Source organism: Nicotiana sylvestris, chromosome 11 (genome assembly GCF_000393655.2).
Source record: "Nicotiana sylvestris chromosome 11, ASM39365v2, whole genome shotgun sequence".
NCBI classification, from domain to species: domain Eukaryota; kingdom Viridiplantae; phylum Streptophyta; class Magnoliopsida; order Solanales; family Solanaceae; genus Nicotiana; species Nicotiana sylvestris.
Genome location: NC_091067.1, coordinates 4,670,584 through 4,685,393, shown reverse-complemented (window position 1 = coordinate 4,685,393; position 14,810 = coordinate 4,670,584). Strand labels below are relative to the sequence as shown.

Genomic DNA, 14,810 nt, shown 5'->3' with positions numbered 1-14,810 from the left:
CTGGGAAGTAATTTGATGCAAGAAGAGGCTACAAATATACAAACAATTAATTTCACGACAAAACAAAGATGCTATAAACTGGAGATACAACGTGGACATGGACTCAATTGGGTTAGTTTTTACAATTACAAAGTTTAGTAGGGATAATGTGATATCAATTTGAGTATTACGCTCATTCTTGATATTAGGTTACATTACAATGCAAAGTTTATTTCCTTCATTGTAAGAAGACAATGATATATTTGTACTTTGATTTTTATTAATAAAAAACTAGCCCTAGGCGTTGGCCTAGCGGATTGCTAAAAAAAAAAGAAATACTGTTGCATTAGCTAATTTTCTGGGATTTGAAAATGGGTCTAATATTTTGCTGGGTTTTGGATTCTAAGTATGGACTGAACTTGTTGTTTTGCTGCTAACTACTGCTGCTAAACTACTGCTGATCTCACCCTCTTCTTTTAAAATTCTGTAGCTATTTTGGTTGTATCCAGGTACATTTTCGAATCCTTGGATTGGGAATATGAATGTTGAATGAAAGTTGATGCTCCAATGTCCAAACCTCAGCCTTATTTCAAAGTCTGATCCTAGTAGTATTGTCATGACTTGATGCTTATCACCTAGTTTATTTTCAGCTTTAATTGAACTTGTTATAGTTTTAGTGGATGTGATGTAGTTGTTTGTAATCATAACTTTGGACTTTCAGTCTCTTTCAATAGCTTCAAGTGTATTTGAATGATTTTCTGGTTCATTATTAGGGGTCTAATGACATGAACATATTACTGCTTGATTCACTAGCTTCATATGCTGAAACCAGTGTTATAATTAGCTTTGATATGCCTGCATGATGTCTGTTCTTGAGGAATCAATGATCTTGCTCAAAGTGGTGTCTGTTTGGGGGTTACTGAAGTTTGTTGCCCTTGAGTGTTGGCTGTAGTTGTGGATTTGACCACTGGTTGGTCGAGTCAGCAAGTATTAAGCCCAAATAAGTATGTTGCTAATGTGCTGTAGAAATTGATAACTCTATTACTATAGTTAAAAGCTTACAACAGTGGGGTATGTGAATTTAGGATTTAGTGTGTTCAGAATACAAGGTTTAACATGTATATGCCTCATGCGCTTTAATTCGATAGAACGGATCATGTGTGCATCAGTAGGGTTGATAAATAGTTCAATAGACTGGGTTCATGTTGTAGCGTTAGTATCAGTAATAATTCAAAGTTTACCATATCATGGTTGAATTGTATATGATATTATTTCGTGTGAATAGTGATTGTTTATGGCTTCAGTGGGGCCTTAATTCTTGGCACATTCTTGCCAAGGTTTTTTAAGAAGTTGAATCATGCCCAGATGGGGCCGTTTGGAATGCTGATGAATTTTCTTTGGGCCTTCCCTTGAACCCAATTTCCTTTTAAAATGTCGCCTTGTTACTTCAAGTCTGGAATTCGCTTCCCCTCAAATGTTGGGCCAATACAATATTTTGAGTAGGCTGCACATAGTAATGTAGATAGAATTTAATTTGGATAAAATTCAAACTCCTTTAGACCCTTTTAATTAAGCATGACTCTTTTAATTAGATTGAGGTGTGCCATATCAACAAAACCTATAGTTTATGGCCCTCATAAGATTAGATCAAGAAATCACTTAAAGAAAGAGGTTTGAGGCATGCCATAAGCAAATTAAATCATCTATGGCCCTCACAAATGTTATAATTTAGATCTTAAAAAATGAACTTCGTAATTTGCTTTAGGCGCGTTAATTATATAATTGCCATGGATACTATTAAAATCTGGGGGGTACATTTCATGTGACTCGGTTCTAATTTCCAACGAGGTTAAATAGAATGTGTCGTGAACCACGAGTGTATTTCATATATCATGGTTTGCGATGTGTTTTAAATAACCTTGAAATAATTCCTTAAATAAATAAAAGCGTTTAAAATTTAAAATGCACATAGGTTTAAAATGTGTAATTAAAATTAGATAATTAGGCCAATTATAATAGTTGAGCAACCGTGCTAAAACCACGGAACCCGGGAATGCCTAACACCTTCTCCCAGGTTAACAGAATTCCTTACCCGGATTTGTGTGTTCGTGGACTATAAAACAGAGTCAATCTTTCCTCGATTTGGGATTTGAACTGGTAACTTGGGACACCTTAAACTATCCCAAGTGGTAACTCTAACTTTTAATTAAAATAATCCCATTTCGATTGTCACTTTAATTGCACAAACTCCCTTATATCCCCTTTCGAGGGTAGAAAAAGGAGGTGTGACAGCTTTGGCGACTCTGTTGGGGATACGAACCCAGAATCTCTGTTTCAGGGTTCAAGAATTCGAGCTTAGAATAATTGTTATATTTGGCTTTATTTATTATCTGGTTTTATTCACATGTTTGGGCCTGATGTGCTAAATATTGCTTTTAACCGCTTTGATATTGTTGAACTGTATATAAAATGTTATGAATCCCTCCTCTCTCTGAGTCTTCTAAATCATTTGAGAAGGGTGCACTTCGTGTAGCTTCTCTTCTCTTAGAGTTATATCCCAATTTTAGAACGAGGTTCGGACAAGTTGCAAAGCCGGTGAAGCTTCTGTATTCCCGGTACGCTGCCCCTCGGCTCGAGCTGTCCGCTCGGGTAAGCCAGGTCTAGAACAAATAAACCCAGATTTCCAAACCTAGTATAACATAGCCTCATGCCGGATCCCTAGTAGGAATGCTTGTTTGCATCACGTGCATTTGACTTTGGGGACTCAACACAGGAGTTGGGTCCGTCAAGGACAGGTGTACCCGAAATCAAAAGACCATGCTGATGCATTTTATTTGCTACTTGCACATTTATTTAACTCGAAATACATGTTGACCGACTTCTAGAATAGAGGAGGAAAAATTGGGAAAAAACCAAATTGAGGTGAGAGAGAGGAAATTGCCCGCTTGTGAAAAAATCTGGTGTCCAAAATACCCCGAAACTCTGCCGAAATTTTCAGAAAAAAAAAGAAAAAAGCTATTTCAAATGTTTGTGTTTTCTGTTGTGTCAAAATTGACCGAACTATGCAAGTTTGAATCTCACCAGGTGTAGGATACGTAGGCAACCCTCATCGGGTCCAACTCCATTTTTGCAAAAAAAAACCCAAAAATATGAAGTGTCGCTCTTTTGTCATAAATAAGCTAGGTAATGCTATTCTTGTCCGAAATAGCCAAGATGCCCCATAAGGGCGCCGGAAGGCTGCTTTTGCAAGAATAACCACCTAAGGTCCTTTTTCAAATTTTGGTTGATTAGCAAACACATCCCTAAATTTGTTTTTCTTGAGGTGCTAAAGGGCTGTATTGATGAAAGTGTTTTGTTTTAAATTGCAATTTTTGAAAATTGGTATTTTTCTCTTGAGTCAAAGTAAATCACAGTCTTTTAATCAATCACTTTAAATAAATGTGCATGATGAGCACGATTGAAAATGAACCTTTCACGGTCCTCGAGGAAATCCCGTTAGAACTCCATATGTGGTGGAATGATTTGGGGGAAGTCAGTAGAGAAACTGTGATAAAAGCTTTGGGCGGTTTTGTTGGTCTTCTGAAGATTAAGCCGAGGAAGGATATAATTGAGGCTTTGATACCCTTTTGGGACCCAGCGTATAATGTGTTCCATTTTGCTGATTTTGAGCTAACCCCTATGCTTGAGGAAATAGTGGGCTATGTTGATTTTAGTGGGAATCTCAGAAATCAATACCCAGTGGCACCTAGAACAGTGACTCCTCATAAGTTTTTGGATCTTCTAAGCATCAGTCGGGAAGTTCAAGACGGAAATTTCGCTAAGGGATTTTGCACATTCTATTTTTTGTACTAACGTTACGGGAATCCCCGCGGTTTTGAGATGCCAGATACCAATTTTACTCATTCGGGGAACAAAGATAAGTGGGAATCTCGGCGGGGACTGGCTTTTATAGTGGTATTCCTCGGTGTTTTTATTTGCCCAAGAAAGGATGGAAACATAGAATTGGGACTTGGGAGAATGACCGACTTCATGACTAAAAAGGCGAATGACACCATTGTACCGATGATCCTGGTGGAGATTTACCGAGCTCTAACTGTTTGACGAGAAGGAGAACAGTTTTTTGAAGGATGCAATATGCTTCTACAACTCCGGATGGAGGAACACCTTTGCCACCGTCCGGGGTACATGAACTGTGGCATGACCTGTCTTAAATGTATTGAAAAACATGAACAACGGGTGGAGGACCATGAGTTTCCGGATGGTACGGAAGCATGGTTCGCACATTTGAGCTCCCAGACCATAGATAAAATTGAGTGGACATGGGTGGCTCCCGGTCAATGAAGTCATTTACGTGTCGGTCGAAGTATATTTTCTTCTATTGATGGGTCTTCGGAGCATTCAACCTTGTAGACATGTGATTTTTGACCCTCCCCAAGATTTTACACATTTTTAGCGTAAAATATTTAGTTTAGGTTTAATATCGTTATTTTAAATAGTTTTGACTCTTTTACTTTATTTTATCACAAAAAATAAAATAAATATTTTCATCTTTAGGTTAAAGTTAATTAGTGTATTTATAGTTATAGTATTATGACATTTGAAAATACAAAAAAATTAGTTTCAATCGCAGTATTTAGTTTTATATTAGTTTATTTTAATTTAGAGCGATTTTTATATTTTTTATAGATACATTGAATTATTTGGTCTTTTTAGCCTAAGTTCAAACCCAAAAGACATGGTCCAACCCAATTACCCTTAGCCCATTCTTTCCAACTCATTAGCCCACTTAAGTGCAAGATTTAATCTTAGTCATCCATTTTCTTCTAATCCAATGGTCATCATCCCTTCTCACCTCCATATAAAATACCCAATTATAGAAACCCTATCCTAAGTTTTCAATCCCTACAACCTAGAGATAGCTACTCCCAAGCTGGAGCCGTTTTCCAATTAAAGATTCTCTATTGGGATACAAAGAACAAATCAATGCGAAAAATAAAACTTGAAATTGACAACAGTGTGCCAAGCTCCAGCAAAATTCCCCGAGATTTGACATAGGCGTCATTATCTGGTGCTGGATTGTCCATTGTAGCAGCGTTTTCCATGATGTTTCTCTTTGGAATGGAACTAAATAGCTATTTGACAGTGACCACCACTACATCCGTTATTGTTGATAAGAGTTTTGATGTGGAGTTCTTACAAATTGATTTTAATATGAGCTTTTGGTGTGACATCTCTTCTTAACTGTAATCAAGCATTCAAATTGCTTTTTGACAAAGCACATGAGATACTCGTATTAGCCACTGTGAGGGATTAGTTGTTATTTGTTAATTTGAGATGGAGTTTCGTTTGAGCCGAGGTTGATTGGTTTCAGTTTGTAATTTCGGTGTTTCAGTCCAAGGATTGTTGCTTTGCTTAGCCCGATTGATTTGCAATTTTCAGCTTGGTTCATCAATAAAAGGTCCATTTCTTAATTTTTATTCTCATTTTATTGTGTTATGATAGCTCGATGCGCGCGTTAGATGATTTGTGATTATCATGTCTTAGTTTTCATTTAAATTATTTTAATTAGTTTTTATTTCGATTGTGATGCATGTAGTCTTGGGTTCTTGAATAAATGCTTTTAATCGTGTAGATGGAAAAATTGGAGTTGTTTCTTTCTTGGCAATGAATAAGAATGAGCCATAAGGTAGGCCTTGGACCATAAGAAATCTGGCCAAGTAATAGATCATGTTAGCTAGCCAACTTGCTCCCCAATAATGTCTTGTTCATAAATTTGGCATCATAACAATCTTAAAGACTAGGAAAATAATTCAAATGCGCTAGTTGCTTTGGGCGCGATTAATAAAATTATCGTAATCACATGTACGATTCCCGTGGCATGGTCATGATACGTAAATTCCAATTCGGGTGTGCATTTCATGTAACCCGACCACAACTTTAAATTTTTAGTAATAAAATAAACATGTTGTAGATCGCGGATACGGTTCTCATGACGCGGTTTGCAATGTGTACCAAAACGGCAAGTGCACGACAATCGTAACTTGTTCAAAATAATTTCATAAATAATTTAAAGTGGTTTAAGAGGAATAAAAATGTACGTAGGTTTAAAACATGTAATTAGTCAGATAATTAGGCCAATGATTAATAGTTGAGCGACCATGCTAAAATCACGGAACTCGAGAGTGCCTGACACCTTCTCCTGGGTTAACAGAATTCCTTACCCGGATTTCTGTGTTCGCAGACCATAAAAAAGAGTCAATCTTTCCTCGATTTGGGATTTGAACCGGTGACTTGGGACACCATAAATTATCCCAAGTGGCAACTCTGAATCTTACATAAAATAATCCTGTTTCGATTGTCACTTTAATTGGAAAACTACCTTATATCCCTTTTCGGGAGTTTAAAAAGGAGGTGTGACAAGCCTTATGCCCCATACAGAGTTCTACGCCAACTAGGCAGGTACCAGACTATCCGCATGACGAGGATTTAAGACGACAGGTCATCGAACTGGGACCAAAAGTTGCTTTCCCGGAAGAAAGGGTGCATCGGATTTGGCATCAATGTAGGTTCTTAGAGCCAAAAACTCAGGTACGGGATCTGTCCAGAGGCGAGTTCGAGCCTAGTTACACAACTTGGTAGGTAAAAGGTCTCAAGTCCATCAAGAGCCCCAACGGCCCGCCAAAAGGCCCCATGTCCAACAATTCACTGATGGAGCGCAGGAGCAATGAGATTGGTTGGCAAAAGAGGCAAGCTACAGAGCCACAATAAGCAAATTGGAGGGACAGATTCGGGATCTTATATTTGACAAAAGTGTGTAGGCCACCGCTGGCGAAGGGGAGAAGAAGAAATTGCCCCAAGAAAACAAGGCTTTCCGAGCACAGATCCAAAAAATGAAAATAGCTGCTGAGAATCAAGAAAGGAGCTGAAAAGATGAAAGACTCATAAATGGTCTTAGGAGGAAAATAGCTGAGTGTGAGGATGATTTGGAAAAATCTAAGGGTAATCTGGCGAGAGCCCGGGCGCAGTTAGCAAAGAATGCAGAGGGACGAACAAAGTTTGTCTGGCAATTAAAAAGGAAATATGAGGGAGAAGCTACCAATTTGAAGAAAAAGCTAACTACCCTTGAGAACGAGAGGGCAAACAAACAAAGAGTAGAAAGAGAACACTGCTACGCCCTGATGTCGTAGTTAGAAAAAGACCTGCAACATCTTCAAGAGCAAAATCATACTGCTGAACAAGTTTTGGAGGCCAGGTCTCAGCATATCGGACGGTTGCTACGAGAGAAGGGTATTATCATATAAAGGGTTAAGAGCATTGCGGACTATATTGTGATGAAATGCAATGAGTGTGAAGACATGAACATGTCCATGTTCTTCGCTTCCGTTATGATTTTTGTCCAACAGATCATGGATGACCTATTCCGTTTTCAAGAAGATATGGTGCATAGGCCCGCAACGAGACCGATTGATGTCCCACGGGCCCCTAGAACAGTTGAGGCACTTATGTATTCATGATTTTCATTCGAGTATGTATTTTTATCTTTCTTCCAGAGTCTGTTAGTCCATTTTGAGTCTGTATTTTCATTTTTCTGTTGGAGTCTATTAGTCCCCCTTTTTGAGTATGTTAGTTTTTATGATTAAAATCTATAGGAGAAATCGTTGTAATCAAGATGCTTTTTATTTTATGAAAATTTGAAAACCCCCCAAAAAAGATTTTATTTATTCCTAGAACTACGCTTGGTCTGATTCATGTAGCGTCATGATACGTAGGCAATCCCCATAGGATCGATCATAACCGTGAAATAAGAAAAAGAAAAGAAGAAAAAAAGAGAGAAAACAAGAAAATTGTGGGAAAGAAAATAATGGCAAAACAAGAGAGTGAAAATGAGTGAATAAAAGAATAAAGACAAAAATCGGGCAAAGAAAGGCAGGAATGAAAAAAAAAGAGAAGTTGCAAAATGAAAATTAGTGAAAGCCGGGATGACGCTAGCGGCCGTTCAAATGCATACTAGAAATGGATAATTGATTAGGTGCATTGCATCCCCAATGTGTGGTTTCCTATCTGTTAAGTTCTAATCGCTAACGAGTTTGCTTGTTGTCATCAAGTACAGGCAGGTGGTTAGTTTGTTTGGCATTCTGGCAACTCACCCATAAAACACCAGGTCCAAAGACAAGTTGATCATGACTAGCCAAAAATTGGATGCAAGTGTTATTGATCCGTCAAGATATGGGGAAGAGTCTGATGTTAATATGAAAGAGGAGTTACATAAGTTAAAACACCAGATGACGGAGATGTAGCAGGTGTGGATGAAAGGGCATCCACCGCCATCATACCCCACCAACCCTGCTTTCGTCCTGCCGCTGACTCAATCCCAAGAACCTCCCACTATTGATTCATCTCCAGGCTTCCCCATTTACCACCACTACCAAGGCACCACTTCCCAAACCCCACAAGCACCACCACCTAAACCAGTCCCATACCTTCCTCCACCAGCCACCCCCGTTTTCATGGCGCCCCCACCCGCTACACTCCATCGATCCTCCAGTGAACCCTTATTCCAGACCCAGGACAACTAGTACTATCCCCCGGAGCCTACTTTCAAGGCCCCAGAGCATTACTCCTACACTCCTCGTTTTGACCTCTCAGTTGAGACTGAGAAACAACCTAAAAACCCAGAGCAGGAGGAGATGTTCAGGAAGGTAAGAAGCCTAGAACAATCATTCAGAAACGTGCAGGGATTGGGGGGCCAGGTGACCGTGGCTTACAAAGATTTGTGTCTATTTCCCGATGTTCAGTTGCCTGTGGGATTTAAGATACCGAAGTTTGATTTGTATGACGGGCACGGAGACCCGGTGGCCCACTTGAGGGGATTCTTCAGTAAAATAAGAGGAGCCGGAGGGAAGGATGAGCTATTGATGGCATACTTTAGCCAGAGTCTGAGTGGCTCGGCATTAGATTGGTACACTCGTTAGGATCACAGCAGATAGTATACCTGGGATTATTTGGCCCAAGCATTCGCTCATCATTTCCAGTACAAAATCGAGATTGTTCCAAATCGTTTGTCTTTGACTAAGATTGAGAAGAAGCCTAGTGAAAGTTTCAGAGAATATGGTTTTCACTGGAGAGAATAAGCGGCAAGAGTTAACCCCCAGATGGAGGATAGCGAAATGGTGGAGTACTTTCTACAAGCTCTGGAGCCTATCTATTTTGGCCATCTGATATCGGCCATAGGCAAGTCTTTCAATGAGGTAGTGAAGATAGGTGGCATGGTGGAAGAAGGGCTTAAATCAAGCAAAATCATGAGTTACTCGGCTATCAAGGCAACTACCTAAGTCATTTAGAACGGTACTGGGGGAGTGATTGGAAAGAAGAAGAAGAAAGAAGATGTGGCAACAGTTGATTCAGGATCATGTTTTTGACCCAGGGGCCCATCACACCAGTATACCCAGCCTCGACCCCATCACCGAACCTACACCCAAACCCCATATAATCTATCCCAACACTACTTCCCATCACCAGACCCTCATATTTCTGTCCACCACGCCCAGACATATACTCAACCTCTTGCCTACACACAATGGCGTGCCTCAGCCCTACAAAACACCTACCCAACTCCATAAAATGCTTACCCACCCCCATGAACCTACCGAAACCCTGCCGGCCCTGGTTTCCGGCCCAATCCAGCATTCAAAAATGAGAGGTTGCAGCGGAAGAAAACCTTCACCCCATTATGGGAGTTTTATACCAGTTTATTCCATAGATTGAGGCAGTTGGATAGGCTGAGGCCAATTGAGTCGAAATTGCCAAACCCTCATCCAAAGAATCTTGAGTACTCCGTAAGCTGTGAATATTGTTCTGGTACTCCTGGGCATGATACGGAGAAGTGTTGGCACTTGAAAAATGCCATCCAAGAGCTCAACGACACAAATCGGATTGAAGTCCAAACCCCAGAGGCACCCAACATCAACCAGAACCTATTGCCAACCCATCAGGAAACGGACATGATCGAGATAGTACATAAAGGGGGGGGGACCCAAGAAGCCTTCATAATCCGTCATGATGATTCGGTCTAGTGAGGTCAAGCCAATCAAAAAACCAACGGTTGAAGGATCAGTGAACAAGTTGAGCATGACAAACGGTGAACCATCTGTGGTAGTTAAGAAAGGATCCCCAAGTGATGCTGTAGCAAAGAGAGAAATGCCAAAAGTGGTCGTGCCAGTGTTGGAAAATAAGCCTATCATAATTTTAGAGGGTTCCCGTACGGATCCTATCATCATCAAGCCCATAACCCAGAACAGCAAGGCTATCCCATGGAACTATAAACGGGTGATAGTAACCTATAAGGGAAAAGATGTGAAAGAAGAAGTCAATGAGGCCTAGGGATTAACTCGTTTGTGGAGATGCTTTGCCCCGGAAGAGTTAAGGAAAGCTAAAACATCTAGGGATAATCCAGTCCTAGTAAAGAAAACCGTGACTGAAGAAGAGGCGGAGGAGTTCTTGAGGAAAATAAAGGTACAATATTGTTCCATCGTGGAGCAGCTGAGAAAGACACCCGCTCAAATTTCATTGCTATCATTGTTGATCCACTCAGACGAGCATCATTGGGCCCTGATGAAAATTCTGAATGAAGCTCATGTCCCCGACAAAATTTCAGTGAACCATCTGGAAATGATCGCCAACAAAATATTTGAGGTGAACAGGGTCACCTTCTCTGATGATGAGTTGCCTGTGGAAGACACTGAACCCAACAAAGCTCTCTACCTTACGGTAAAATGTAAAGATTCTGTGGTCACCAGGGTATTAGTTGACAATGGTTCCAGTGCAAACATCTTCCCTCTCTCTACTCTGAACAAGTTGAAAGTCGATGATGAAAGGATTCATAAGAACAACATATGCGTCCGAGGTTTTGACGGTGAAGGAAAAGACTCGGTTGGTGATATAGTGCTTGAACTGATGATAGGACCGGTGGAATTTACCATGGAGTTCCAGGTACTAGACATAGCCGTCTCCTACAATTTGCTGTTAGGTCGACCTTGGATTCATGCTGCCAAAGCAGTCCCGTCCACTTTGCACCAGATGGTCAAGTTCGAATGTGATAGACATGATATCGTCGTGCATGGTGAGGAGAATTTCTATGCTCACAGTGATGCCTCCATCCTGTTCATTGAGGCTGAAGATGACAAAGGGCCTTGAGTCTATCAAGTTTTTGAAACGGTGCTGGTCGAGAAGGTTCCAGAAAGGAAATGTGTCCCAACTCCAAAGATAACCTATGCATCAGTCATGGTGGCCTCTGAAATACTGAAAAATGGCTTTGTTCTAGGTAAAGGTCTGGGGGTATCATACAACCAGTATCCCTCCCTGGAAATTTGGGTATGTTCGGTCTTGGATTCAAGCCTACATCGGCACATGTGAAAAGGGCTAAAAGGTTGAAACAGAAGGCGTGGGAATTTCCAAAGCCTATCCCCTGTCTCTCCAGGTCTTTTGTCAAGCCCGGTGCCAAGAAACTCCCAGTGACGATAGTTCCAAGTTCTGTGGTTGACATTGATGAAGAGTTAATTGAAAAATTCCAAAGTTTATTTGATGATGTGAACATGGTAAAAGTTGGAGAAGGTTCTAGCAAAGCGGACGTGCAGTTCGTCGGACCAAATGTAAAGCTTAACAATTGGAAGGCTACTCCTCTCCCTACCCGGAAGGAGTCTTGGTAGTTTGTTTTGTTTTCCTTTCTATCTGGGTCATTCCAGGGTTGTGACCCAGACTTTTATTTTCCGCTTGTTGATGTACAAACCTTGTTATCCTTTATTTTCAATGAAATGCAATTTTCCTTTTCCATCATTCCTGATAGTTTCATTTTTGTTTTTCTTTTCTTCGTACAGTTCTTTTATGCTGGCTTCAATGACATGACATGCATGAGTAATCTTCGGCCCAGTCTTAAAAGTCAATCTAATTCTGAAATAATAATCCAAGAAATAAAGTGTGATGATGAGTCAGAATATGATGAGGATGAGGCCTTTGAGGAGATTAGTAAGGAACTAAATCATTTAAAGGAAAAATCCAAGCCTAATCTGAATGATACGGAACCAATCAATCTAAGGGACCCAGATAATGTCAGGGAAACTAAGATAAGTGTCCATCTTGAACCGCAAATCAAGGAAGAAATAATTAAAGCATTGTTTGAATATAAAGATATTTTTGCGTGGTCGTATGATGATATGCCCGGCTTGAGTACCGATTTGGTGGTCCATAAATTGCCAATTGATCTAGCATTCCCTCCCATCAAGCAGAAGTTGAGAAAGTTCAAAACTTACATGATTGTGAAGATTAAAGAAGAAGTCACAAAGTAGCTTGATGCAAAGGTCATTCGAGTCACGCGGTATCCCACGTGGTTAGTCAACGTTGTGCCTGTGCCAAAGAAAGATGGTAAAACCAGAGTATGTGTTGATTACCGTGATCTCAACAAGGCAAGTCCAAAGGACAACTTCCCACTGCCAAATGTCCATATTTTGATTGATAATTGTGCCAAGCATGAGATTGGGTTTTTCATGGATTGTATGCAGGGTATCATCAGATTTTAATGGATGAGGAAGATGCGGAAAAGACGACAGTCATCATGCCATGGGGAACATACTGCTACAGGGTCATGCTTTTTGGTCTAAAAAATGTCGGGGCAATTTACATGAGGGCGATGACAACCATATTCCATGACATGATACACAAGGAGATTGAGGTTTACGTGGATGCTATGATCATAAAGTCCAGGAAGCAGTCTGACCACGTCAAAGATTTGAGAAAGTTTTTCCAAAGGCTCTGCAGGTACAATCTTAAGCTCAATCCTGCAAAGTGTGCATTCGGTGTTCCATCAGGGAAGTTGTTGGGGTTCATAGTCAGCTGGCGGGGCATTGAATTGGATCCGTCAAAGATTAAATCTATCCAAGAGTTATCACTGCCAAAGAACAAGACCGAGGTGATGAGTCTGTTAGGGAGGCTGAACTACATCAGCAGGTTTATTGCTCAGCTCACGACAACTTGTGAGCCCATATTTAAGCTTCTAAAGAAGGATGTTGCGGTCAAATGGAATGATGAGTTCCAAGAAGCATTTGATAAGATCAAAAAGTATTTGTCGAACCCAACTGTGTTGGTCCTGCCAGAGCCTGGGAGACCTTTAATTCTTTATTTGACAGTCTTGGATAATTCATTTGGTTGTGTGTTGGGTCAACATGACATCACTGGTAGGAAAGAGCAAGCCATTTACTATCTCAGCATAAAATTCACATCTTATGAGGTTAAGTATACTCCCTTTGAGAGGACATGTTGTGCCTTGACTTGGGTAGCACAAAAGTTAAAGCATTATTTGTCGTCCTACACCACTTACCTTATTTCTTACCTGGATCCTCTGAAGTATATCTTTTAGAAGCCTATGCCCACAGGGAGGCTTGCGAAGTGGAAGATTTTGCTCACATAGTTCGACATTATCTATGTGACTCGAACCGCGATGAAAGCCCAAGCATTGGCCGATCATTTGGCCGAGAACCCAGTCGATGAAGAATATGAACCATTGAGAACTTATTTTCCCGATGAAGAGGTGATGCATATTGACGAGGTGGAGCAGGTTGAGAAACCAGGTTGGAAACTTTTCTTTCATGGAGCTGCTAACATGAAAGGTGTCGGGATAGGGGCAGTGCTTATTCTGAAACAGGGCATCACTACCCTATTACGGCCCAACATCATTTCTACTGTACCAATAACATGGATGAGTACGAGGCATGTATTCTGGGACTAAGGCTAGCTGTAGATATGGGAATCCAGGAAGTCTTGGTCTTGGGAGACTCGAACATTCTGGTGCACCAAATTCAAGGAGAATACGAGAAACAGGATTTAAAGCTTATACCGTATCGACAATATTTGCATGATCTTTGTCAACGGTTTCAATGAATAGAATTCAGGCATATTCCAAGAATCCATAATAAGGTTGCCGATGTTTTGGCTACCTTGGCGTCAATGTTTCACTATCCAGACAAAGCTTATGTTGACCCTCTGCATATTCAAGTTCGTGATCAGCATGCCTATTGTAATGTGGTTGAGGAAGAACTTGATGGTGAACCATGGTTTCATGACATCAGGGAGTATATCAGGATAGGGATGTGTCCGGTATAAACCACAGATGATCAAAAGAGAACAATAAACATTTGGCTAGTGGATTTTTCTTGAGGGGGGAAGTCTTGTACAGAAGAACTCTGGATCTTGGGCTGTTGAGGTAAATCGATGCAAAGCAAGCCACGACTATCATGACCGAAGTACATCCCGGAGTCTGCGGGCTGCATATGAGTGGGTATGTTCTGGCAAAGAAAATTCTCCGAGTACGTTATTATTGGCTTACCATGGAGCGAAATTGCATCAGTTTTGTGCGCAAGTGTCATCACTGCCAAGTACACGGAGATTTGATTCATTCTCCGCCATCTGAATTGCACACAATTTTCGCACCATGGACCTTTGTTGCTTGGGGTATGGACGTCATTGGACCAATTAAGCCAGTAGCATCCAATGGACACAAGTTCATTCTGGTGGCCATTGACTATTTCACTAAGTAGGTTGAAGCTAAAACCTTCAAATCTATGACCAAGAAGGCAGTGGTCAATTTTGTTCATTCAAATATCATTTGTCGGTTCGGAATCCCAAAGGTGATCATCATAGATAATGGTGCTAATCTTAACAGTCATTTGATGAAAGAAGTGTGTCAATAGTTTAAGATTACACATCGCAACTCCGCCCCATACCGCCCCATACCGCCCCAAGGTGAATGGAGCAGTTGAGGCAGCCAACAAGAATATAAAGAA

At 40.6% G+C, this 14,810-nt stretch overlaps 1 protein-coding gene across 1 annotated transcript; it reads left to right on the top strand.

The window, feature by feature from the left end:
• Positions 1 to 10,647: 10,647 nt before the first annotated feature.
• LOC138880678 (uncharacterized) lies at positions 10,648 to 11,172 on the top strand. The gene has a single exon (XM_070160852.1). The coding sequence runs from the start codon at positions 10,648 to 10,650 to the stop codon at positions 11,170 to 11,172; it is 525 nt and encodes a 174-aa protein (XP_070016953.1).
• The last annotated feature ends 3,638 nt before the right edge of the window (positions 11,173 to 14,810 follow it).

Excerpts from the sequence above, each read along its gene's own strand:
- LOC138880678 (XM_070160852.1), top strand. The coding sequence starts at position 10,648 with ATGATCGCCAACAAAATATTTGAGGTGAACAGGGTCACCTTCTCTGAT.